The 26,440-nt window shown below is 50.2% G+C and overlaps 2 protein-coding genes across 11 annotated transcripts in view; one reads left to right on the top strand and one right to left on the bottom strand.

Annotated features, from left to right (window-relative positions):
- LOC140395308 (uncharacterized) overlaps positions 1-21,350 on the bottom strand; it is a 242,710-nt gene extending 221,360 nt beyond the window's left edge. For 4 of the 10 annotated variants that reach the window (XM_072482911.1, XM_072482913.1, XM_072482914.1 and 1 more), the window contains exons 1-2: positions 21,034-21,201; positions 19,599-20,032 (exon numbers count right to left, since the gene is read on the bottom strand). In XM_072482911.1, coding sequence (XP_072339012.1) covers positions 19,599-20,005 — 407 coding nt within the window. In that variant the 5' untranslated portion in view covers positions 20,006-20,032; positions 21,034-21,201. Of the gene's footprint in view, positions 1-11,065; positions 11,150-19,598; positions 20,033-21,033 lie in introns of those variants that run through there. The other 6 variants (XM_072482912.1, XM_072482917.1, XM_072482916.1 and 3 more) reach the window with 6 other exon arrangements.
- Positions 21,351-21,421: 71 nt separating this feature from the next.
- Positions 21,422-26,440, top strand: part of rab8a (RAB8A, member RAS oncogene family) — a 42,550-nt gene continuing 37,531 nt past the window's right edge. The window contains exon 1 of the mRNA XM_072482922.1: positions 21,422-21,706. Coding sequence (XP_072339023.1) covers positions 21,583-21,706 — 124 coding nt within the window. The 5' untranslated portion in view covers positions 21,422-21,582. The remainder of the gene's footprint in view (positions 21,707-26,440) is intronic.

Below are 26,440 nucleotides of genomic sequence, written 5' to 3'. Positions count from 1 at the left end.
GCATCCTACCCCACTCCTTCAACCCCCCCATCCCACCCCCTCCTACACCCCCCCATCCTACCCACCTCCTTCACCCCCCCATCCTACCCACCTCCTTCACCCCCCCATCCTACCCCCTCCTTCACCCCCCGCATCCTCCCTCCCTCACCGCCCCATCCTCCCCCCCTCCTTCACTGCCCACCCTCCCCCGTAATCCTTTACCCCCCCTTCACTGCCCATCCTCCCCTTCCATCCCCCGTAATCCTTCACCCCCCCAGCCTGCACCCTCCTTCACCCCCACCCTCCTTCACCGCCCGCATCCTACCCCACTCCTTCACCCCCCCCATCCTACCCCCTCCTTCACCCCCCATCCTACCCAACTCCTTCACCCCCCCATCCTGCCCCCCTCCTTCAACCCCCATCCTACCCCCCTCCTTCACCCCCATCCTACCACTCTCCTTCACTCCCCATCCTACCCCCTCCTTCTCTCCCCCATCCACCCCCCTAATCCTTCACCCCCCACCCCCTCCTTCACACCCCCCACCCTACCCCCCTCCTTCACCTCCCCACCCTACCCCACTCCATCCTACCCCCATCCTACCCCCCTCTTCAGCCCCCCCATCCTACTCCCTTCCTTCACCCCCCATCCTACCCCCTCCTTCACCCCTCCATCCTATCCCCTTCCTTCACCCCCCATCCTCCCCCCTCCTTCACCCCCCGCATCCTCCCTCCCTCCTTCACCGCCCCATCCTCCCCCTCCTTCACTGCCCATCCTCCCCCGTAATCCTTTACCCCCCCTTCACTGCCCATCCTCCCCTTCCATCCCCCGTAATCCTTCACCCCCCCCATCCTACCCCCTCCTTCACCCCCACCCTCCTTCACCGACCGCATCCTACCCCACTCCTTCACCCCCCCATCCTACCCCCTCCTTCACCCCCCCATCCTACCCCCCTCCTTCACCCCCATCCTACCACTCTCCTTCACTCCCCATCCTACCCCCTCCTTCTCTCCCCCATCCACCCCCCTAATCCTTCACCCCCCACCCCCCTAATCCTTCACCCCCCACCCCCTCCTTCACACCCCCCACCCTACCCCCCTCCTTCACCTCTCCACCCTACCCCCCTACTTCGCCCCCTCCATCCTACCCCCCTCTTCACCCCCCATCCTACCCCACTCCTTCACCCCCCTATCCTACCCCCTCCTTCACCCCCCCCATCCTACCCACCTCCTTCACCCCCCCATCCTACCCACCTCCTTCACCCCCCCATCCTACCCACCTCCTTCACCCGCCCATCCTACCACTCTCCTTCACCCTCCATCCTACACCCTCCATCTCTCCCCCACCCTACCCCCCTCCTTCACCCCCCCACCCTACCCCCCTCCTTCAGCCCCCCACCCTACCCCCTCCTTCACCCCCCATCCTACCACTCTCCTTCACGCCCCCCATCCTATCCTCCTCCTTCACCCCCCCATCCTACCCAACTCCTTCACCCCCCATCCTGCCCCCCTCCTTCAACCCCCCTCCTTCACCCCCATCCTACCACTCTCCTTCACTCCCCATCCTACCCCCTCCTTCTCTCCCCCATCCACCCCCTCCTTCACACCCCCCACCCTACCCCCCTCCTTCACCTCCCCACCCTACCCCCTCCTTCGCCCCCTCCATCCTACCCCCCTCCTTCATCCCCCCATCCTACCCCCCTCTTCACCCCCCATCCTACCCCCTCCTTCACCCCCCCATCCTACCCCCTTCCTTCACCCCCCATCCTACCCCCTCCTTCACCCCTCCATCCTACCCCCTTCCTTCACCCCCCATCCTACCCCCTCCTTCTCTACCTCATCCTACCCCCTCCTTCTCTCCCCCATCCTACCCCCTTCCTTCACCTCCCATCCTACCACTCTCCTTCACCCCCCACCCTACACCCCTCCTTCAACCCCCCCAACCTACCCCCCTCCTTCACCTCCCCACCCTACCCCCCTCCTTCGCCCCCTCCATCCTACCCCCCTCCTTCATCCCCCCATCCTACACCCTCCTTCACCCCCCATCCTACGCCCCTCCTTCAACCCCCATCCTACCCCCCACCTTCACCTCCCCATCCTACCACTCTCCTTCACCCCCCCATCCTACCCCCTCCTTCACCCCCCATCCTACCCCTTCCTTCACCCCCCCATCCTACCACTCTCGTTCACCCCATCCTATCCCCCTCCTTCAACCCCCACCCTACCCCCCTCCTTCACCCCCCCACCCTACCCCCCTCCTTCACCTCCCCACCCTACCCCCCTCCTTCATCCCCCCACACTACCCCACCCTACCACCCTCCTTCACCCCCCAATCCTACCACTCTCCTTCACACACCCCCATCCTACCACTCTCCTTCACACACCCCCATCCTACCACTCTCTTTCACACACCCCCATCCTACCCCCCTCCTTCACCCCCCATCGTATCCCCCTCCTTCAACCCCCATCCTACCCCCCTCCTTCATCCCCCCCATCCTACCACTCTCCTTCACCCCCCCATCCTACCCCCCTCCTTCACCCCCCCATCCTACCACTCTCCTTCACCCCCCCATCCTACCCCCCTCCTTCACCCCCCCATCCTACCCCCCTCCTTCACCCCCCCACACTACCCCACCCTACCACCCTCCTTCACCCCCCAATCCTACCACTCTCCTTCACACACCCCCATCCTAACCCCCTCCTTCACCCCCCCCATCCTACCCCCCTCCTTCACACCCCCCAATCCTATTCCCCTCCTTCACCCCGCCCACCCCCTCCTTCACTCCCCCACCCTACCCCCCTCCTTCACTCCCCCACCCCCCTCCTTCACTCCCCACCCTACCCCCCTCCTTCACCCCCCCATCCTACCACTCTCCTTCACCCCCCCATCCTACCACTCTCCTTCACCCCCCTCCATCCTATCCCCCTCCTTCACCCCCCCTTCACCCCCTCACACTACCCCCCTCCTTCACTCCCCCACCCTACGCCCCTCCTTCACCCCCCCACCCTACCCCCCTCCTTCACCCCCCCATCCTACCCCCCTCCTTCACCCCCCCATCCTACCCCCCTCCTTCACCCCCATCCTACCCCCCTCCTTCACCCCCCCATCCTACCACTCTCCTTCACCCCCCTCCTTCGCCCCCCATCCTACCCCCCTCCTTCACCCCCCCATCCTACCACTCTCCTTCACCCCCCCATCCTACCCCCCTCCTTCACCCCCCCATCCTACCCCCCTCCTTCACCCCCCCATCCTACCCCCTTTCCTACCACTCTCCTTCACCCCCCATCCTACCCCCCTCCTTCACCCCCCCATCCTACCCCCCTCCTTCACCCCCCATCCTATCCCCCTCCATCACTCCCCCCTCCTTCACCACCCCTATCCTATCCCCCTCCTGCACCCCACCATCCTCCCCCCTCCTTCACCCCCCCCATCCTACCCCCCTCCTTCACCCCCCATCTTACCCCCCTCCTTCACCCCCCCCCATCCTACCCCCCTTATTCACCCCACCATCCTCCCCCTCCTTCACCCCCCCCCATCCTCGCTCTCCTCCGATCCTGACAGCAGGTAGTTGGTTACTGGCAGTGTTCCAGGGGCAGGTGACATCAGAGTAGGATGTCCTGTACCAAGTGCACCAGTGACTCACTGGGAGAGGGGAGACCATTCTGCAGGATAACCCTCTTCCTAGCACCGATGAAAGACCAAGTCAGTCCATTTTAATCCCGCATTTTCTCAGAAAGAACACTGTATTCTGCTTTTCAATCAATCTCCCTGCTTTCTTTGCTCTCTCGCAAGCAGGAATGAATCAAGGCAGTGGACTCTATTATGCAATCTCAACATCATGGCTGTGACTTATTTAGACTTTCCAACCCAATACTTTATAGACATTTCTTTAGGCCCCAGACATTTTGTCAATCACTTCACTTACCCTATTTGAAGCATAACTATAATCCCCAAAATTAGCAATATATATCATGAAAGTGATAATTGGTCCAAATTAGGGCATTACCTTTTGCAATGGATAGAATGGCAGGAAAAAGATAGTTGAGGGTGTAGGCAAAAATGTCTTCCTTACTCAACACGTTGGGAAGTAATGGAACTGTAGAAGGAAGCTATTTGGTCGATCAGCGTCACTGCACAGCACTCAGAAAAGACGTCGTCCTATTTCCCATACGTCGCTAATGTTTTTACTTTCAGATATAAAACGTATGATGGAGTCTATTCCTGCCACTGCTTCTGGTGGAAACATTCCATGCCATAACCCCTCAATTCATATCACCCCTATTGCTGCAGACAACTTGCTGTGCCTCCTGTAAGAATGGGTCAATGTTCAGGTGTACAGAAAGGTTTCAGAAATGGAGATTGGTGTGTGCTGGTTGATGGAAATACGTTAGAGAAGAAAAATAAAGTTGTTTACACAATTAGTCAGAAAGTAGTTTCAAAAATAAATATTTCACAAAATATAAAACATTGGTAAGATTGCAAATATAGGTATCAGATACAGCTGAAGTTCACGAAAGCCATAATTGAATGGCAAAAATACATTGAAAAAACTGATCAGGTGGCATTCCCATGGTAAAACTTTATAAGTTCTGCTGGTCGCCAGTAGAGCCAGATAGGTCCTTTGAAAGGTTTAGTATGGTGGTGAGGATTGAGGAGTGGGATATGGCGGAAATGTAAATATATTGTTTTGTATTCATTTTCACTATTGAAGATGATACAGTGGTAGGTACAAATACTCTATATACTGTCTCCTTCTCCTTAATTGTAAATGAATAAATGGCCTTAGCGTATTTTGAGGCACTGAAAATTGATCAGCTTGCTGGACCTGATAACATTTAACCTCAAATGCAGTAGAAAATTGAAGAGGTATTATGTGAGCCATTAATTTAGCTGACTCCTCAATCCCTTCGAGATCTGGTCTAGTTTGAATTGACTGGAGAAAGAGCTTAACATACGAATGCTTGTATACATGTGTCAAGGCCCATTAATTAATAATGGATAGGAACACAGGAACAAAAATAGGCTATTCAGGCTCTTGAGCTGGTTCTGCCATTATGGCTGTGTCTTAGCTCTATTTACTCAGTTTTGTTCCATATCTTGCTGGCAAAGCTCTATCACTCATGTTTTTAATAGGCTTAAATTACTTAATTAAACTGTTGCACAATGAATTTTCAGCTATGCAAAATAATAATGATCTTTATTGTCACAAGCAAGCTTACATTAACACTGCAATGAAGTTACGGTGAAAAGCCCCTAGTCACCACATTCCAACGCCTGTTCGGGAGAATTCAGAATGTCCAAATTACCAAACGGACGACTTTCGGGATTTGTGGGAGGAAACCGGAGCACCCGGAGGAATCCCACGCTGACACGGAGAACGTGCAGACTCCACAGACAGTAAACCAATCCGGGAATCGTGGAACTGTGAAGTAACCGCCGTGCTACCAAAAGACTAATGATTCATGGTTTGAAATAAAGTGCCAACCGCACTGATATCTTTCACTAAAAAAAGCATTGTTGTACTGATGTCTGGGGATTCAAATGATTAATACATAGGGGAACAACGTAACAGAATATTGAGAAATTATATAGCAACACATTTTCTTAAGAGCTCCTGCAACTCAAAATTTCCCACTACTCCACTGACGGTGGACGGCAGGAAAAGAGAGTTGGCGCGAAGGGGGGGGGGGGGGGGGGGGGGGGGGGGGGGGGGGAGGAGGAGGAGGAGGAGGAGGAGAGTGTATGGGCAAGATGTTGAATTGAAAAGTTGAATTGAAAAGATCTAGAAACTCAAGACTGGCTATCCATGTGGTGCTGTGGGTCGTCAGCAGCGGAATTGAACTCAACTACCATCTGTAAAATCATAGCCCAGTTTATCCTCCACTCTACCATTACCACCAAGCCAGGGGGTCAACCTTGGTTCAATGAAAAGTGCAGGAGGCTCTGGCAGGCGCAGCATCAGGTTTGCCGAAAAATTCGGTGTCAACGTGGTGAAGCTACAACAGAGCACTACTTGTATGCTAAGTAGCATAGTAATAGACAGAGCTAAGCAATTCCACAACAAAAGGATCAGATCTCAGACCTGCAGTCCTGTCAGATCCAGCCTCGAGTGGTGGTGGACAATTAAACAACTCACTGGAGAAAGAGGCTCGACAAATATCCCGATCCTCAACTATGGAGGAGTTTGGCATATCTGGGCAAAAGACTTGAAGCATTCACAACAATCTTCAGCCTGATGTGCTGAGTGAATGATCCATCTCAGCCTCCACCGGAGGGCCCCAGCCAATTCGATTCACACTATGTGATATCACCACGAAAGGGCTGAAGGCACTGAATACTGTCAAGGTTGTGGACCCTGACAATATTCCAGCAACTGTACTGGAGATTTGTGCTCCAGAACTTCACTAGGAGTACGGCAAGTTGTTCCAGTACAGCTACAAAATTGGCATTTATCTGGCGATGTGGAGAATCGCCCGGGCATAACCTGTTGAGTCCAAACATCAACCCGGTTAATTACCACCCCATCAGTCTCCTCTCAATCATCAGTAAAACAATGGAAGGGGTCATCAACAGCACTATCAAGCAGCACGTCAGCAACAACCTGCTCACAAATGCTCAGTTTATGTTCCGCCAGGGTCACTCAGCTCCTGACCTCACTACAGCCTTGATTCAAACATGTCAATGTACCACGCTTCGGGACATACGCTGCAGGAAATACATTGGCGAGACCATGCAGACGCTGCGACAACGAATGAACGGACATCGCGCAACAATCACCAGGCAGGAATGTTCCCTTCCAGTTGGAGAACACTTCAGCAGTCAAGGGCATTCAGCCTCTGATCTCCGGGTAAGCGTTCTCCAAGGCGGCCTTCAGGACGCGCGCCAACGCAGAATCGCCGAGCAGAAACTTATAGCCAAGTTCCACACACATGAGTGCGGCCTCAACCGGGACCTGGGATTCATGTCGCATTACATTCATCCCCCACCATCTGGCCTGCGAAATCCTACCAACTGTCCTGGCTTGACACAATTCACACCTCTTTAACCTGGAGTTACCCCATCTCTGGATCTGTAAAGATTTAATCACCTGCTAATGGTCGCATTCCAAGCATTGTTTGGCGTCTTTGAATCTGTCTATATATGTGTTTCTGGAACATAACTCTTAATTCACCTGAGGAAGGAACAGCGCTCCGAAAGCTAGTGACATCGAAACAAACCTGTTGGACTTTAACCTGGTGTTGTAAGACTTCATACTGTGCTCACCCCAGTCCAACGCCGGCATCTCCACATCATCATTTACAGCACAGAAAGACGTCCTTCAGCCCATCGGATCCAACCCTGGATTGGAAATAGGTCGCCGCTCCTTCACTATTGCCGGGTCAAAATGCTGGAACGCCCTCCCTCACACCTCAGGTACTGCAGTTCACCACCACATTCTCAAGGACAACTAGGGACGGGCAATAAATGCTGGCCTAGCCAGCATTACCCACATCCCTTAAATTAATCTTTTAAAATCTGCATACAAATCTTTTAGGATTCATGCACCAGGACACCCAGATCCCTCTGTACCGCACAGCTCTGCAATCTCTCCATTTTAATATGTTGTTTTTCTATTGTTCCTATAAAAGTTCACATTTTCCCACAATATTCCTTTTGCAGACTTTCTACAACTTACTTTCCTAACTACTTTTGTGTCATCAGCAAATTTAGCACCAATAATTCAGTCCCTTCATCCAAGTCATTGATAGAAATTGTAAATAGTTGACACCCCAGCACTGATCCTGGTAGCACACCACTCATTATTCATGGCATGTCTGATTTAAGGTGATTGTCCCTTTAGGGCAACAGAGGGTCACCTGCCTTTGACAAGGTACCGCATGGTAGGTTGTTGCAGAAGGTTAAAGCTCACGGGATCCAGGGTGAGGTTGCCAATTGGATTCAAAATTGGCTGGACGACAGAAGACAGAGGGTTGTTGTGGAGGGTTGTTTTTCAAACTGGAGGCCTGTGACGTGCCTCAGGGATCGGTGCTGGGTCCACTGTTATTTGTGATTTATATTAATGATTTGGATGAGAATTTAGGAGGCATGGTTAGTAAGTTTGCAGATGACACCAAGATTGGTGGCACAGTGGATAGTGAAGGTGGTTATCTAGGATTGCAACGGGATCTTGATCAATTAGGCCAGTGGGCCGACGAATGGCAGATGGAGTTTAATTTAGATAAATGTGAGGTGATGCATTTTGGCAGATCGAATCAGGCCAGGACCTACTCAGTTAATGGTATGGCGTTGGGGAGAGTTATAGAACAAAAAGATCTAGGAGTACAGGTTCATAGCTCCTTGAAGGTGGAGTCGCAGATGGTCAGGGTGGTGAAGAAGGCATTCGGCATGCTTGGTTTCATTGGTCAGAACATTAAATACAGGAGTTGGGACGTCTTGTTGAAGTTGTACAAGACATTGGTACGGCCACACTTGGAATACTGTGTGCAGTTCTGGTCACCCTATTATAGAAAGGATATTATTAAACTGGAAAGAGTGCAGAAAAGATTTACGAGGATGTTGCCGGGACTTGATGGTTTGAGTTATAAGGAGAGGCTGGATAGACTGGGACTTTTTTCCCTGGAGCGTAGGAGGCTTAGGGGTGATCTTATAGAGGTCTATAAAATAATGAGGGGCATAGGTAAGGCAGATAGTCAACATCTTTTCCAAAAAGGTTGGGGAGTCTAAAACTAGAGGGCATAGGTTTAAGGTGAGAGGGGAGAGTTTCAGAAGGGCCCAGAGGGGCAATTTCTTCACTCAGAGGGTAGTGAGTGTCTGGAATGGGCTGCCAGAGGTAGTAGTAGAGGCGGGTACAATTGTGTCTTTTAAAAAGCATTTAGATAGTTACATGGGTAAGATGGGTATAGAGGGTTATGGGCCAAGTGCGGGCAACTGGGACTAGCTTAATGGTAAAAACTGGGCGGCATGGACTGGTTGGGCCGAAGGGCCTGTTTCCATGCTGTAAACTTCTATGATTCTATGACTTGAGGGACCAATTGGGACGAGATTGGATCATCACGCCAGGGGGTGGAGTCCTCTTAGGCAGAAGACATGGAGTATTGGGACAGCCGGTGGGCTGATCTCTGTACAGTTTTTCTTATTAATAAATACCTTTTGTGATTCTAATAAAGTCCGCGCTGTGCATCATTACATTAAATTATATTGTTAGGATACACAGCTGAAGGGCAGTGTTTAATTAAGTACCTCGAGCACAATCAAGACTATAAACAGGGGACATTCAGTGCGGCGAGAGGGGCAGAGCGGGCATGCGCTGCTCCACCCTTCCCATCTGGGAGAGGGAAAGGCGGCACGCCCGTGCGGAGAGGGGGGGCATGGAGAGGGAAGATGGTTGAGCCGAGGACACTACCCCGAGGAACTCCTGCAGTGATGTCCTGGAGCTGAGATGATTGACCTCCAACAACCACAACCCTTTTCCTTTGTGCCACGTATGACTCCAACCAGCGGATTGTTTTTCCCCTGATTACCACTGACTCCAATTTTGCTAGAACTCCTTGATGCTACACTCGGTCAAATGCTGACTTCATGTCAAGGGCAGTCACTCTCACCTCTGGCATTCAGCTGTTTTGTCCATGTTTGAACCAAGGCTGTAATGAGGTCAGGAGCTGAGTGACACTGGTGGAACTCAAACCGAGCATCTGTGATCTGGTTATTGCCCCGCTTGATAGAACTGTTGATGACCTGTTTCATCACTTTGCTAATGATGGAGAGTAGACAGAGAGCGGTAATTGGCTGGGTTGGATTTGTCATGTTTCTTGTGTACGGGACATACCTGGGCAATTTTCACGTAGGTGCCGGTATTGTAGCGGTACTGGAACAGCTTAGCTACGGGTGCGGCAAGTTCTGGAGTACAATTCTTCAGTACTGGCTCCTTTCTGCAATACTTGGTCAAATGCTGCCTTGATATCAAGGGCAGTTACTCTCACCTTACCTCTGGAATTCAGCTCTTTTGCCCATTTTTGAACCAAGGCTGTAATGAGGTCAGGGGCTGAGTGACCCTGGTGGAATCCAGACTGAGCGTCCATGAGCAGGTTATCGCTGAGTAAGTGCCGCTTGATAGCATTACTCCTTCCATCACTTTGCTGATGATGGAAGAGTAGACTGATATGGCGATAATTGGCTGGGTTGGATTTGTGCTGTTTCTTGTGCACAGGACACACCTGGGCAATTTTACACATTGTCGGGTAGATGCCAGTGGGGTAGCTGCACTGGAACAGCTTGGCTAGGAGTGTAGCAAGTTCTGGAGCACAAGTCTTCAGTACTATTGCCGGAATATTGTCATGGCCCATAGCCTTTATAGTGTCCAGTACCTTCAGCCGTTTCTTAATATCACATGGAGTGAATCGTATTGGTCAAAGTCGGACATCTGTGAAGTGGGGGCCTCCGGAGGAGACAAAGATAGATCATCCACTCGGCACTTCTGGCTGAAGATTGTTGCGAATGCCTCGGCCTCGTCATTTGCACAGATGTGCTGAGCTCCTCCATCATTGAGGGCATTTGTGGAGCCTCCTCCTCCAGTGAGTTATTTAATTGTCCACCACCATTCACGGATGGATGTGGCAGGACTGCAGCGTTTAGATCTATTGCAATCATTGTGGAATTGCTTAACTCGGTCTATTACTTTCTGCTTATGCTGTTTGGCACACAAGTAGTCCCATGTTGTAGCTTCACCAGGTTGAAATCTCATCTTTCGGTACGATTTATTATGGGCCAGGGTTTAGAGAATATATCATGGAGTTCACCTGACCCACAACTTTTAATCGATTTTGGTTATGAGGAGCACAAGGGCCCACTTCCCAGGTGTGATGCAACAGAGATCTTAAGTATTTTTAAACAAAAATAATGTTTATTCTATGAATCCAGTTAACATTTTATAAAAACACAGTAAACATCTAACTATCAATTACCAACACAAATACCCCCCCCCCCCCCAAAGATACAGTACTCTATAGGTAACCCTTAATAACCTTCCTAACAACATCCATAAGCCAAACACTCTTTTTTCCTAGAAAACAATGGATTTGCATTCCTTACAGAAACAGGTATTACTGTGAAGTTATCACGTGGTCTGGAGACATTCTTTTGCATGCAGAGACACCAAAATACACCTTCTTGGTTTGAATGCAGCTCCCCAACTGAAAACAAAACCAAAGAAAACTCAGAACCACAAAGCAGCTTCCAGCTCAAAACGAAAGTAAAAAACAGAATCACAGCCCAGCTCCACCCACACAATGACATCACTGCAGCCATTTGATAAAACACCCTTTTCTTAAAGGGACCCTCAGATGACACCTGATGTTGCTCCTGGCATGCACTCCTGCACTCTTCATTGAACCAGGGTTGATCTCCTGGCTTGGTGGTAATGGTAGAGTGGGGGATGTGCCGGGTCATGAGATTGCAGACTGGATTGCTAGATCTGTCCGAAGTCTACCCATTTAGCACGGTGGTAGTGTCACACAATACAATGGAGGGCATCCTCAATGTGAAGACGGGACATTGTCTCCACAAGGACTGTGTAGTGGTAAGATCTACCGATACGGTCATGGACAAATGCATCTGCAGCAGGAAGGTTGGTGAGGATGAGGGCCCTTTTGGTGATGGACATTGAATTTCCCCCACCCAAAGCATATTCTGTGCCTTTGCCACCCTCAGTGCTTCCTCCAAGTGGTGTTCAACATGGAGGAGTACTGATTCATGAGCTGATGGCAACCAGTACATGGTAATCAGCAGAAAATGTTCTTGCCCATGTTTAACCTAAAGCCATTAGACTTCATGGGGTCCAGAGTAGATGTTGAGGACTCCCAGGGCAACTCCCTCCCAACTGTATACCACTGTGCCACCACCTCTGCTGGGTCTGACCTGCTGGTGAGACAGGACATATGCAGGAATGGTGATGGTAGTGTCTGGGACATTGTCTGTAAGGCATGATTCTGTGAGTATGACTATGTGGAGTAAGGACAGAGAGAGTGCCATGTTTTAGTAAAGAGAGGAAGGGAAAGGAGAGCTATGCATTGGAGAGGGGCAAGGTGAGAGCCATGCATTGGGGGTGGATGGAAGGGGTGGGCTATGCATTGGGGGCAGGGGGAATGAGGGGTCATGCATTGGGGAGTGGGGAAGGAAGGGGATGGCCACACATTGGGGAGCAGAGAGCCATGCACAGGGAGGGCCATGCTTTGGAGAATTGGGGGGGGGTCCAAAGATTTGCGTGGGTTTCCTCCCACAGTCCAAAGATGTGCAGGTTAGGTGGATTGGCCATGCTAAATTGCCTTAGTGTCCAAAAGGTTGGTGGGGTTACTGGGTTAGGGGGATAGGTGGAGATGTGGGCTTAAGTAGGGTGCTCTTTCCCAGAGCCAGTGCACTCGATGGGCTGAGTAGACTCCTTCCACTCTAAATTTTATGATTCTATGATTTACAGGTTGGGTGGATTGGCTATGCTAAATTGCCCCTTAAGTGTACAAAGATGTCCAGGTTAGGTGGGGGTTACAGAGATAGGGCGGGGGAGTGGGCCCAGAGAGGGTGCCCTTTCAGAGGGTCCGTGCAGACTCGATGGACCAAATGGCCTCCTTCTGCATTGAAGGAATTTGATTCTCCATCAGGCAGTTGCTTAAATAGTCTGTGAGCCAGCTCTCCATACTTTGGCACAAGTCACCAGATGTTAGTTAGGAGGACTTTACAGAGTCGACAAGGCTGGGTTTGCTGTTGTCGTTTCCGGTGAATGGTTCGATGCCGGGTGGTCCGTTCAGTTTCATTCCTTTTTCGTGTTTTCTAGCGGGTGGCTTGATAGGCCATTTCAGAGGGCATTTGTGAGTTAACCACATTGCTGTGGGTCTGGAGTGACATGTAGGCCAGATTAGGTAAGGATGGCAGATTTCTTTCCCGAAAAGACATTAGTGAACCAGATGAGGGCAGCACGGTGGTGCGGTGGTTAGCACTGCTCACTCACGGTGCTGAGGTCCCAGATTCAATCCCGGCCCTGGGTCACTGTCATTGTGGAGTTTGCACATTCTCCTCGTGTTTGCATGGGTTTCACCCCACAACCAAAAGATGTGCAGGGTAGGTGTGCAGGGTAGGTGGATTGGCCACCCTAAATTGCCCCTTAATTGAAAAAAATGAATTGGGGATTCTAAACTTATATTTTTTTTAATTAGTGAACCAGATGGTTTTTTTACGACAATCGATAATGGTTTAATGGTCATTAGATTTTTAATTCCAGATATTTTATTGAACCACTTAATGTGGTTCATGCACCGGCGGTGGGGCCGGAGCCAGAGATGATTGTGTTGTTGGACGCAGAAAAGACCTTTGAATGGGGATTCTTGTTTACGGTGCTTGGAACCTTTGGTTCAGGCCTGGGTTCGTATCGTGGGTGTGGCTGCTGTTTGCGGCATCGTCAGCTTGTGTGTGAACTAATACCACGAGTTCAGTCCCGTTTAGTTTGTATAGGGGAACGAGGGAAGGCTGTCCTATGTCTCCACTGTTGTTTGCATTGATGATTGAGCCTTTGGCAATCGCCTAGAGGGCCTCGGACAAGCAGAATGGGATTGTCAGGTGGGGGGGGGTGGTTGGTAGAAGAGTAGAGAACAGGGTGTCTTTGTACACGGATGGTCTCTTGTTGTATGTAAGGGACCCAAAGACAGTGATAGGTGATATTATAGAGACATCGGGGAGGTATGAAAACATAGAAAATACAGCACAGACCAGGCCCTTCGGCCCACGATGTTGTGCCGAACCTTTGTCCGAGATTAATCATAGATTATCATTGAATTTACAGTGCAGAAGGAGGCCATTCGGCCCTTTGAATCTGCACCGGCTCTTGGAAAGAGCACCCTACCCAAACTCAACACCGCCACCCAACACCAAGGGCAATTTGGACATTAAGGGCAATTTATCATTGGCCAATTCACCTAACCCGCACATCTTTGGACTGTGGGAGGAAACCGGAGCACCCGGAGGAAACCCACGCAGACACGGGGAGGACATGCAGACTCCGCACAGACAGTGACCCAAGCCGGAATCGAACCTGGGACCCTGGAGCTGTGAAGCAATTGTGCTATCCACAATACTACCGTGCTGCCCTTAAGAACAAATAAATCTACACTATATCATTTTACCGTAATCCATGTACCTATCCAATAGCTGCTTGAAGGTCCCTAATGTTTCCGACTCAACTACTTCCACAGGCAGTGCATTCCATGCCCCCACTACTCTCTGGGTAAAGAACCTACCTCTGATATCCCTCCTATATCTTCCACCTTAAAGTTATGTCCCCTTGTAATGGTTTGTTCCACCTGGGGAAAAAGTCTCTGACTGTCTACTCTATCTATTCCCCGATCATTTTATAAACCTCTATCAAGTCGCCCCTCATCCTTCTCCGTTCTAATGAGAAAAGGCCTAGCACCCTCAACCTCTCCTCGTAAGACCTACTCTCCATTCCAGGCAACATCCTGGTAAATCTTCTTTGCACCTTTTCCAAAGCTTCCACATCCTTCCTAAAATGAGGCGACCAGAACTGTACACAGTACTCCAAATGTGGCCTTACTAAAGTTTTGTACAGCTGCATCATCACCTCACGGCTCTTAAATTCAATCCCTCTGTTAATGAACGCGAGCACACCATAGGCCTTCTTCACAGCTCTATCCACTTGAGTGGCAACTTTCAAAAATGTATGAACATAGACCCCAAGATCTCTCTGCTCCTCCACATTGCCAAGAACTCTACCGTTAACCCTGTATTCCGCATTCATATTTGTCCTTCCAAAATGGACACCCTCACACTTTTCAGGGTTAAACTCCATCTGCCACTTCTCAGCCCAGCTCTGCATCCTATCTATGTCTCTTTGCAGCCGACAACAGCCCTCCTTACTATCCACAACTCCACCAATCTTCGTATCGTCTGCAAATTTACTGACCCACCCTTCAACTCCCTCATCCAAGTCATTAATGAAAATCACAAACAGCAGAGGGCCCAGAACTGATCCCTGCGGTACGCCACTGGTAACTGGGATCCAGGCTGAATATTTGCCATCCACCACCACTCTCTGACTTCTATCGGTTAGCCAGTTCGTTATCCAACCGGCCAAATTTCCCACTATCCCATGCCTCCTTACTTTCTGCATAAGCCTACCATGGGGAACTTTATCAAATGCCTTACTAAAATCCATGTACACTACATCCACTGCTTTACCTTCATCCACATGCTTGGTCACCTCCTCAAAGAATTCAATAAGACTTGTAAGGCAAGACCTACCCCTCACAAATCCGTGCTGACTATCCCTAATCAAGCAGTGTCTTTCCAGATGCTCAGAAATCCTATCCTTCAGTACCCTTTCCATTACTTTGCCTACCACCGAAGAAAGACTAACTGGCCTATAATTCCCAGGGTTGCATTGCCAACGGCTCTGCAATTTCATCTCTTGGTTCGTTTTCAGGGCATAAGTTGAATATTGAGAAGAGTGAGTATTTTGTGGTTGGTTTCTTTTTGGGAGTGGGGGGGAAAGAGAGCTGAGGTGAGGGGGCTGTCTTTTCACTGTGCTCAGACTAGCTTCCGCCATCGGAGGTCCAGGTGGCGCGGGACTGGGCACGGCTTTGCAAGCTGAACTTCATTAGTTTGCGGGTAGGGCAAAGGCGGATTTGCAGAGGTGGGACAGCTTTTCATTGTCTATTGCGGAAATATCTTGCCAAAATTCGTGTCCTTGTTTCAGTGCCTCCTGGTCTTCCTGCCTGAAGCAGTTTTTCCGGTGGCACTGCTGAACCTGTTGTTTTACTACTGGACAGCCAATGCAGAAGGTGTTGGGTTGGTTCAGGAACCAGGATGTTGTTTGGCTCAGGATTGAGTTGGGATGATGCAAGCGGTCGTCCCTGGAGATGTTGGTGACAGCTACTCTGCCGTTCGCTCCGGCTGAGTATTCGTCAAGTCTGGTGGTTATCTCCATGTTAAAGATATAGTGGCAACTCCGCCAGCATTGCAGGCTGGATGGGGGTGTCAAGGTAAGGGGCTGGAATGGGTAAAGGATTTGTTTTTGGAGGGTCAGTTTTGCTGACTGGGTAGAGCTGAGGGATGGATGGTATCATTGACCGTGCTATCAAGTGGCACTTACTCAACAATAACGTCCTCACTTATGTTCAGACCTCATTACAGTATTGGTCCAAATTACAGAGGAGAGATTAGAGTGAATGCTCTTACCAAGTCAGTATTTGAAAGAGTATGAAATCAAGGAACATTCGCAAAACTGCAATCTATAAAAATTGGGAGAAAACTCTCCTCTAATTGGAGTCATACCTAGCGTAAAGGAAGATGATTGCTTTTTGAAAGTCAATGCTCTCAGTTCCAGGACATCTCTACAGGAGTTCCCAGGTAGGATCCTCATTCCAATCATCTTCAGCTGCTTCATTGCTCCATCATAAGGTCAGAAGTGGGGATGTTCACCAATGTTCATGCAGAATCCAACCATCTCCAACACGCAGAATCCAACCATCTCCAACCCGCAGAATCCAACCATCTCCAACCCGCAGAATCCAACCATCTCCAACCCGCAGAATCCAACCATCTCCAACCTGCAGAATCCAACCATCTCCAACCCGCAGAATCCAACCATCTCCAACCTGCAGAATCCAACCATCTCCAACCCGCAGAATCCAACCATCTCCCATGACAAATGCATTAAAATTGCTCAATTTCCCACCAACATTATCCTGGGAGTTACCACTGTCCAGAAACTGAACTATAGTTCTATGGACTAGCCATATAAATACTGAGGCTACAGGAGGTCAGAGGCTTGGAATCCTGCAGTAGGTAACTCACCTCCCGACTCCTCAAAGCCTGTCCATCATCTACAAGGTAGGAGTGTGATGTAATACGCTCCCACTTGCCTGGAGGAGTGCAGCTCCAACAACGCCATCCACAACAAAGCAGCCCACTTGATTGGCACTCCAACCATAACTTTAAACATTCACTCCCACCACAACCGATGCACAGTGGCAGCAGTCATAGAGTCAAGGTCTACAGCACAGAAAAGGCCCTTCGGCCCATCACGTCTGCGCCAGCCAAAAACAATCACTAGTGTGTACCAACTACAAGATACACTACAGGAACTCACCAAGGCTCCTTCCAAACCCGCGGCCACTACAATCTAGAAGGACAAGGGCAGCAATCACATGGGAGCACTACCGCCTGGTTCCCCTCCAAGCTAGCCACAATCTTGATTTGGAAATAATCACCGTTTCATCAGTGTCGCTGGATCAAAAACTTCAGAATCCCTCCCTAACATCAGTGGGTGCACCTATACCACATGGACTGCAACTGTTCAAGGCAACAGCTCAACATCACCTTCTCAATAGCAACCATGGATAGGAAACAAATGTGACTTTGTCAGGGATGCTCACACTGCACGAACAAATGCAAACATAAATCAACCCACTTCCCCCTGGTACTAGTACAAGAACTGTATTCCTAACACAACAATGGATATTGAATTAGAGTGAGTTGACAGTGGTATGTGTCATCTTGACAGCACAACATTAGTTTAAATATTGGATATATTCTTTGGAGCTGTAATAGACATGTGTGTATCCATATCTGATCAAGAACATTGTGTGCGCGCAATCTCTCTCAGGACAAGTCAATGCCTGGTACAGTCACATCTTTCTGTCAACTTTTTCCTGTTATTCCCTCCAAAAGCCTCACGTGTAATGAGGTTGTCACTGTAACTGCACACAATCATTAGATGACAAGTTTGCTTTTAACTAAACAGAGGTCCAGGATTAGATTAGGGCATTTTCTTTCACCCAGAGGATGGTAGGGATCTGGAACTCGCTGCCTAAAAGGCAGAAAACCTCATGTCGTTTAAAAGATGCCTGAATGTGCAACTGAAGTGCTGTATTAGTGCTAAACTTTGTAACAGTATGTGATTAATTTGAAATAGTACAATTCCATAGATTATTCAACACTATGTATACATTTTAAAACAGTGCCTGTTGTTATGCACTTATATTATACTCACTCTGTATAACTTTGAAGTACAACTTGCATTGTAACCTTTCTGTATTAGTACTTTGTAATATTCTGCAAGTTAAAACCTTTATCATACTATCTTTCGTTTTAAATGTAAAGTGACTCATTCCAAGTTCCAACACCCACAGTGAGGACAGGCCTGTAAAGGAGTCACTGATAAGGGTTTGGTTTAATGAGGAACTTGTACAAATTAGGCAAATTCAGAGATGACACATTCAAGACACCATTCTTATGGGCATGACAGCATAACCCCCCCCCCTTCTGAACAAATGAACAGGAAGGATGTATAAAAGCTCCCTCTGATCCTTGCAAGTAACAGAAACTTTTTAGTGAGATGGGTTGGTCCCACAAGTAACTGACACCTCAGAGGCCCAACCAGGACATAATAAGAAATAATATCACTAGATAAACCTAACCCTCAAGAAACCAATTGAGAACGGATCATGCCCACCTAGGCCAATCACAGATTGATTACGCACCCCTTGAGCCAATGGAGAATTAGCCTTGCCTCACTGAGGCCAATCAGGAAATAATATCATTGATCACGCTGTTGGCTGTGGCTTGGAAAGAGTTCATCAACAGCAGTTTTCAGTGATCACGGCACGCAGGTCTGAAAATGAAGATTGCAGTACCAGCTGTCGCGAGGGAAGCAGAAGACCCACCAAGGTTACGGGCAGAGATTGGAAAGTGCTGCCCTGTGCTTTAAGCTGAACCGGAAAACAAGAGCTGTAGTACGCCCATCAAATCATTGCCCTGCTTTGTTAAGTATTACTTTATAACTTATGTGACGTTTCCGGAGTTACTTCACCGGACTGCTTCCGGTTACCTTTTTTGGTTAAAGTCTCAAAGGGCCAGGACGGTGGTGCAGTGGTTAGCACTGCTGCCTCACGGCGCCGAGGTCCCAGGTTCGATCCCGGTTCTGGGTCACTGTCCGTGTGGAGTTTGCACATTCTCCCGTGTTTGCGTGGGTTTCGCCCCCACAACCCAAAGATGTGCAGGCTCGGTCAATTGGCCACACTAAATTGCCCCTTAATTGGAAAAATGAATTGGGTACACTAAATTTTTTTTTTTTTTTAAGTCTCAAACAAACAAAATTCCAAACCCACGACCACTACCAACTAGATGGACAAGGGCAGCAGACACACAGGAACACCACCAACTGGAAATTCACCTCCAATTCACTCACTGTCCTGATTTGGAAATAGATCATCGTTCCTCCACCGTTGATGGGTCAAAACCCTGGAACTCCCTCCCTAACACTGGGTGTACCTACACAACACAGACTGCAGAGGCTCAAGGCGGGAATTCACCACCAGCATCTCAAGGGCAATTAGGGATGGGCAATAAATGTTGACCTAGCCAGCGACGCTCACATCCCATTAAAGATTTTTTTTGTGACTTCTGTGTTATAAACATTTTGTTTCTACAATTCAAAGCTCTGATGTATTGTTTCCCACCCCACCTGCCCCCTTCCTCTTTGGATGCAAGTTGCTACCTGAAGCCCTTTAACTCCGATCCGTTCGGTCACGTTGAATAAGTGTCACTGTCTAGTTCCTACCTGTAGGTTCCCGTCCACAGTGTCATCCTTCCTTCATTCGTTTCCGAAGATAGTTCATCAGATTCAGCGAGGTTCGTGCTGGAAGATGGAGATGAATCACCAGCGCTAGAAGAGTCATCACTTGTGTAAGTATAGCTCCGTACAAGATTCCGATCACTTTGCAAAGCAAGCTTGAGTTCCTCTGAAAAGCAGGAATGTTCAGCATTCAGACACTCTGTCCACTGGGCAGCGTCAGGCCTTTTCACCTCTGGAGTTGAAGGCACCCTGCTGTTTTCCTGGATAATGCCATTGAATGCTGTGGGACATGAACTGTCCAAGTTGGCCACTGGCGCCTTTCCTACGGGCTCTTGCTTTACACTGGAAACAACTGGGATCTCTGGTAACTCTGCTTCTGGTTCCATTGTCATCAGAACACCATAGAATGTAACTGGGCCCTGGAATGCAAAAGATATCCAAACCTTGATAGGAAATGGTAATAGTTGCTGTGATACAGACTGGTTTGTTGAGCACACTATTTGTCCTGGAGTTTCGAATTGTCAGCTTTGCAAACATATGTATGTGTTCTTTTTTGAACAGCTCACTGCAGTAAGTTACCGACTACCCTTGTTTACCATTTTTATATCATTAATCTGAAAATGAAAATCGCTTATTGTCACAAGTAGGCTTCAAATGAAGTTACTGTGAAAAGCTCCTAGTCGCCACATTCCGGCGCCTGTTCGGGGAGGCTGTTACGGGAATTGAACCGTGCTGCTGGCCTGCCTTGGTCTGCTTTCAAAGCCAACGATGCTAAACAGCCTCTAATCTACAGAAAACCAAACTTTAACACTTTAATGTATATGCTATGTTATCTGTACAAATCAACTTGCATTTACATACCACCTTTAACATTGAACAAAATATCCAAAGGCATATCCAGAGGTGAAATCAGAAAAATATGTTTGAAGTCAGAGAGATATCAGTAAGAATGACGAAAGGTCTTGTCAAAAAGTGTGTTTACAATGGGTCTAAATGGACAAGAGAGATTCAGACAAGGGGCCAGTGTGGGGCCTATACAGTTAAAGGTACACTTGTCAATTGTGGGGTGAAAGGAAGATTCAATGTGAATAATTCCCCATCACACTGGCAGTTACAATCAAAGACTCGACTGTTAAAAAATTCCAGACATAACATGTCTGGGTAACAGAATCTCAACTCGATTTACTGCTGGGCCTTCTGAGCAGTTCAAGTGTTCATGCTGGAAATATTTCACATGCCCTCTGTCGAAGTCCCAACGATAGGAGAGAATTACAAAGGAACAATCGTCCAGGTGGAGGGGAAACTCACTCTGGACACTCATTAACTCAATCCTTCACTGACCCTTCACCGGGTGGGGGGGGGGGGGGGGTAGAGAATCTCTGACCCCTCCGGCGCTGAGAGGACGAGAAAATGGACCCACCTACTCCGGGTTCCAGGCCCAAGCCCCGGCCTGTGGTAACGCTTCCCCGCCCCGGGCTCCAGGTCCTGGCCTCCGCCGCCCTGGGCGATTCACCCAAACAGGCCGGAACCTCACCTCGCTGTGATCTCACTTCCGGAACCACAAAGAGCGTTCCATGGAGACAAGAGGCTCCACTCCCGGAGGTGAGGCCGATCCTCCCACACCCAGTCCCTCCAGGCCTAGTCCTCCAGGTGGCTCCCAGTCACCGCCGGCACACAGAGATTGAGCCGGGTGACAAATTTCGCTGGCAGCGGTGAAGACTGGCAGTCGGCAGCCTGTCGGTGCCGGCCCGCGAGCCGCTCTTAACACCGCAGCGGAAACGGTTGTCAAAGCCGAAAGGGAGCGAGAACACGCGTGATGTCAGTGATCGATTACAGGGTTGGCCAATCAGCTCTAATATAGTGGGCGTGGCGCGCCATACTGACCAATCATTGAGGGAGTCTGCGCGACAGTGACCGATGAGCAGCTGGGAGGCGGGACTTCCGGCGGAGCTGGGCGCGGGACGCGGCCATGGCGAAGACCTACGATTATCTGTTCAAACTGCTGCTGATCGGCGACAGTGGCGTCGGTAAAACCTGTGTCCTCTTCCGCTTCTCCGAGGATGCCTTCAACACCACCTTCATCTCCACCATCGGTACGGAGCCGGGGCCCGGTTGTTGGGTGGGGTGGAGAAGCCGGGGCCTAGGCCGGGGATTCCCAGCGGAGAGAGAGAGAAGAGACGGGGGCGAATACCGGTATCGGGCCCCGACACCGGGCCTTGGGAGCTGTCCTCGGGTTGGAGTTTATCCTGCTCCGTCTGGCCCGGTGGCGTGGGTTTGTTTTTTTCTGTTGAACTGGGGGTGGGAATCCACTCGGTCCAAGTGCTTCCCTCCCTCCCCTAATCATAGAATCACTATAGTGCAGAAAGAGGCAATTCAACCCATCCAAACTGTACTGACCCTTAGAAAGAGCACCCACCCTATCCCCGACACCCTGGGCAATTCACCTCGCCTGCACATCTTTTGACTGTGGAAGGAAACAGGCGGAGACCGACACAGACATGCGGAGAACGTGCAAACTCCACAGTCACCCAAGGCTGGAATTGAACCCGAGTCCCTTGAGGCCGCAGTGCGAACCACCATGCCAAAACCAGCATTCAGTTGGGAGTGTGGATCCTTGGTCTTGCTGTGCTCTGGCAGGAGCCTGGGACCTAAACAAGGGCTGTGGGGAATCATAGACTGTGCAGTGCAGAAGGTTCCCACCAGCCATTGGAAAGAGCACTCTATCTAAGCCCACACCTCCACCCTATCTCAGTAACCCTGCCTAAACTTTTTGCACACTAAGGGTAATTTATCATGGCCTAACCTGCACATCTTTGGACTGTGGGAGGAAACCGGAGTACCCGGAGGAAACCTGCGCAGGGAGAATGTGCAGACCCCACACAGACAGTGACCCAAGCCGGGAATCGAACCTGGGACCCTGGAGCTGTGAAGCAACTGTGCTAACGTGCCACCTTGTGGTTTTTCCAATTTGGATGCTAAGGCCATTAGCAGCCCCGGAATAAGAGCACACAATTTAGTCTTCTGAGCCTGTATCACCAACATTATTAATTAAGCAATTCATGCATTTAGAGGTAATCAGAGGTGTCTGCAGGTCTGGTACCTGCCATTCACATTAATTTTCATTTGTTGCAGAGGTACTGAGTTGCCTCAGAAACATTGTTTTTGTGAGATGCTGAGTGGGCAGCCTAGATTAAGAATCAAGAATTATTACAAAATATGGGGAAAAGGAGTTCGGAAGGAGATTGTGGGGAACACTGAGTTAAGTGGTTTCCAGCTGAATATATTCCTCAATCAGGTCTGGCAGTATCTGTGGAGAGAAAAATAGAGTTAACATTTCAAATCCAATAGCTTCTGCAAAGCTGAGTTTTTCCAGCACTTTGTTTATATTTCAGATGTCTAGCATCTGAAGTATTTTACTTTTGTTACAAAGATGTTGCTGCTCCTGCACTCTTCACTCAGTTTGTAGTCAATGTTTTCATTATGTTATGGCAGGAGAGTGGTTCAATTTAAAATAGCCCTGATTTCTCCCCTCACCACCTGGCCATAAACATTTAGGTTTTCTCATTTTTGATTTCCCTCTTTTTAAGTGGTGGTGTATTTTTCCCTCCCCTTCAATTTTGAAGTGATGCAATTTTCTATTAATAACCCCACAGCAAACTCAAGATAGGGTTAGTTTATTTTACACGTTCAAACTTGGAAAAGAGGTTCACAATGTAGCACATGGTACGTGCATACAATAAAAGAGTGAAAAGGTCAGAAAGAAAAGGGCAAAGACCACAGACAAAATAAGAATTGTCTCGCAGGCATCCAGAATCAATAAGTACTTCAGACATTAACTGAAGCTCTTGGGGTAATCCGCTTTTCCAGTGATGCTGAATTCCAAGATGGGAGAAGCACGTGTATGTCAATCAGTCTTGCAGTGTACTTTACAGGAAAAAACTTATAAATGAGAGTCGGGCATCTAAAATCTGGACAACGCTCTGGTTCCGTTCCTGCCCAATTGATGGAAGATGGCAGAATGTCTGGATTCAGCTCCACAAGGCAGTATTACAGTTTCAAGCAGCTTGCAGAGGGGTGGGGGAGATCATGTGATAAAACTCTCACTTTTGTCCCCTTTGTTTGGATAAAGGATGTATATTCCTGGTCTGGATTCTTGAGATTGATACTGTTGCATCCGTTAATACGTTTCTGTGGTTTCAGGGTCTCTTTGTCCTTACTTTGTACCGTCTCTGTTGGTCAGAACTCTGTCTTGGAAATGGAAAGGGCCTGACTTCCGGTTGCGGCTATGCGGAGCTAAGTCGCACATTCGGAGGCTCCTGCAAAAACTGACATTTGGGCTCTTTTCAGGGCCCCCAACGGCACTTTTTTGACGTTTCCTGGTGTGGGAAGGAGATTATAACAGCTCCCTGATAGTATATGGCTTCTACTAGGAGCGGGGTGACTAAAAAGGTGGTGGTAGACCCGAAGAAAGTGCGAGGGAAGAAGAACAAAATGGCGGCGGGCGGAGACCAGGCAGCGTGGATGCAGTGGGCGGACGAGCAGCAGGAGAGATTAAAGCGGACCTGCTAGAGCCGATGAAGGTTTCTATTAATAAGCTGCTGGAGACACAGACGGCCCAGGGGGGTGGCGATCCGCGAGGCTCGACCAAAGATCTCCGACAACGAGGACGAGATCTTAGGCCTGGCGGTAAAGGTGGAGGCGCTCCACAAGAAATGGCAGGAGCGGTTCGAGGAGATGGAAAATCGGTCGAGGCGGAAGAATCTGCGGATTCTGGGCCTCCTGGAGGGGCCGGACGTGGGGGCCTATGTGGTCACCATGTTGAACTCGCTGATGGGAGCGGGGTCCTTCCACGGGCCCCTGGAACTGGAAGGGGCCCATAGAGTGTTGGCGAAGAGGCCCAAGGCTAACGAGACTCCGTGGGCGGTGCTGGTGCGGTTCCATCGGTTCGTCGATCGGGAGTGTGTGCTCAGGTGGGCCAAGAAGGATGGGAGCAGCAGGTGGGAGAATGCAGAGGTTCGAATATACCAGGACTGGAGTGCGGAGGTGGCGAAGAGGAGGGCTGGGTACAATCGAGCGAAGGCGGTGCTGCACAGGAAGGGGGTTAAGTTTGGCATGTTGCAGCCGGCGTGACTGGGTCACCTGCAAGGACCGGTGCCATTATTTTGAGTCTCTGGAGGAGGCATGGGCCTTTGTTCAGGCCGAGAAGCTGGGCGCAGATTGAGGGTTGGGATGGGCGATTGGGCACTGCGGTTGATATATTATTTTTATTTTATTTTTTTGATGGGGGGGGCTTTGCTTTGTGTTTTTCTCTTTCGGGTCGGTGAGGGTGGTTGGGGCGGGTTGGGCACTGTTTTGGTCGGGGGGGCTCTTGGAGGGGGGGTAGGTAAACGGAACAGGGGTGGTGGCCGGCGGTGAGATGGGGCCCCGCGGGGGCGGGGGAGGCACGAGTCGGGGGTGAAGGGACTGGGCCTGTAAAAGGAGCTGCGTCAGAGGTGGCGGCGCCGGGTAGGTGGAAAGCGCGGGGAAGTGAGGGTTGTTTCCCGCGCTTAGAATGGAAGGGGAGAGATGGGGAACAGGCGAGGAGGGTGTGTCACACAATGGGAGGAGTCGAAGGAGAGGCGGGAGTGGCCGGAGTCAGCTGACTTGCGGAAGTGCAATGGGGAGAGTAAATCAGCTAGGATGGGTCCTGCGGGGGGGGTGGGTGGAGTTGCTGCTGCTATGGTCAAGGGGGAGCTGGAGCGAGGAGGGGGGGTCGAGACGGGGGTATCCCGCTGTGGGGAACGGGCCGGGTGTGGGGTGCGGACGCGTGGCTGGCCGAGGAGGGGTCATGGCAAGTCGGCGGGGGAGTGGGGCGGGTAGCCCCCTGATCCGGCTGATAACCTGGAATGTAAGGGGACTGAATGGGCCTGTTAAGCGGGCCCACGTGTTCGCGCATCTGAAGGGGCTCAAGGCGGATGTGGTTATGCTCCAGGAGACACACCTGAAGGTGGCAGACCAGGTAAGATTGAGGAAAGGGCTGGTTACCAAAAATCGAGGGGTGGCGATCTTGGTGGGAAAGAAGGTGTAATTCGAGGTGTCGAGCATTGTGGCAGATAATGGCGGTAGGTACGTAATGGTAAGTTGCAGGGAGAGAGGGTGGTACTGGTCAATGTGTATGCCCCGAATTGGGACGATGCGGGTTTTATGCGGCGTATGTTGGGTCGGATCCCAGACTTCGAAGTGGGGGGCCTGATAATGGGGGGAGACTTTAACACGGTGCTGGATCCGGCACTGGATCGCTCCAGGTCTAGGATGGGTAGGAAGCCGGCGGCGGCTAGAGTGCTGAGGGGGTTTATGGACCAGATGGGAGGGGTGGACCTTTGGAGATTTGCGAGACTGGGGGCTAGGGAATTTTCATTCTTCTCACATGTCCATAAGGCTTATTCCCGAATCGACTTTTTCATTTTGAGTAGGGCGCTGATTGCGAGAGTAGAGGATACTGAGTATTCGGCAATAGCCATTCCGGACCATGCCCCGCATTGGATAGACTTGGAGATGGGGGAGGAGAGGGACCAGCGCTCGCTGTGGCACTTGGAGGTGGGGCTGTTGGCGGACGAGGAGGTGAGCGAGCGGGTCCGAGGAAGTATAGAGAGGTACTTGGCGACCAACGACAACGGGGAGGTCCGAGTGGGGATGGTATGGGAGGCGCTGAAGGCGGTGGTGAGGGGAGAACTGATCTCCATTAGGGCCCACAAGGAGCGGAGGGAGAGGCTGGTGGGGGAGATGGTGAGGGTAGACAGGAGGTATGCGGAGGTGCCTGAGGAAGGATTGTTGAGGAAGAGGTGCAG

Source organism: Scyliorhinus torazame, chromosome 18, assembly GCF_047496885.1.
Source record: "Scyliorhinus torazame isolate Kashiwa2021f chromosome 18, sScyTor2.1, whole genome shotgun sequence".
In the NCBI taxonomy this organism is placed as follows: Eukaryota; Metazoa; Chordata; class Chondrichthyes; order Carcharhiniformes; family Scyliorhinidae; genus Scyliorhinus; species Scyliorhinus torazame.
Note: the sequence above shows the minus strand (reverse complement) of the source record. Positions and strands in the feature narration are given on the sequence as shown.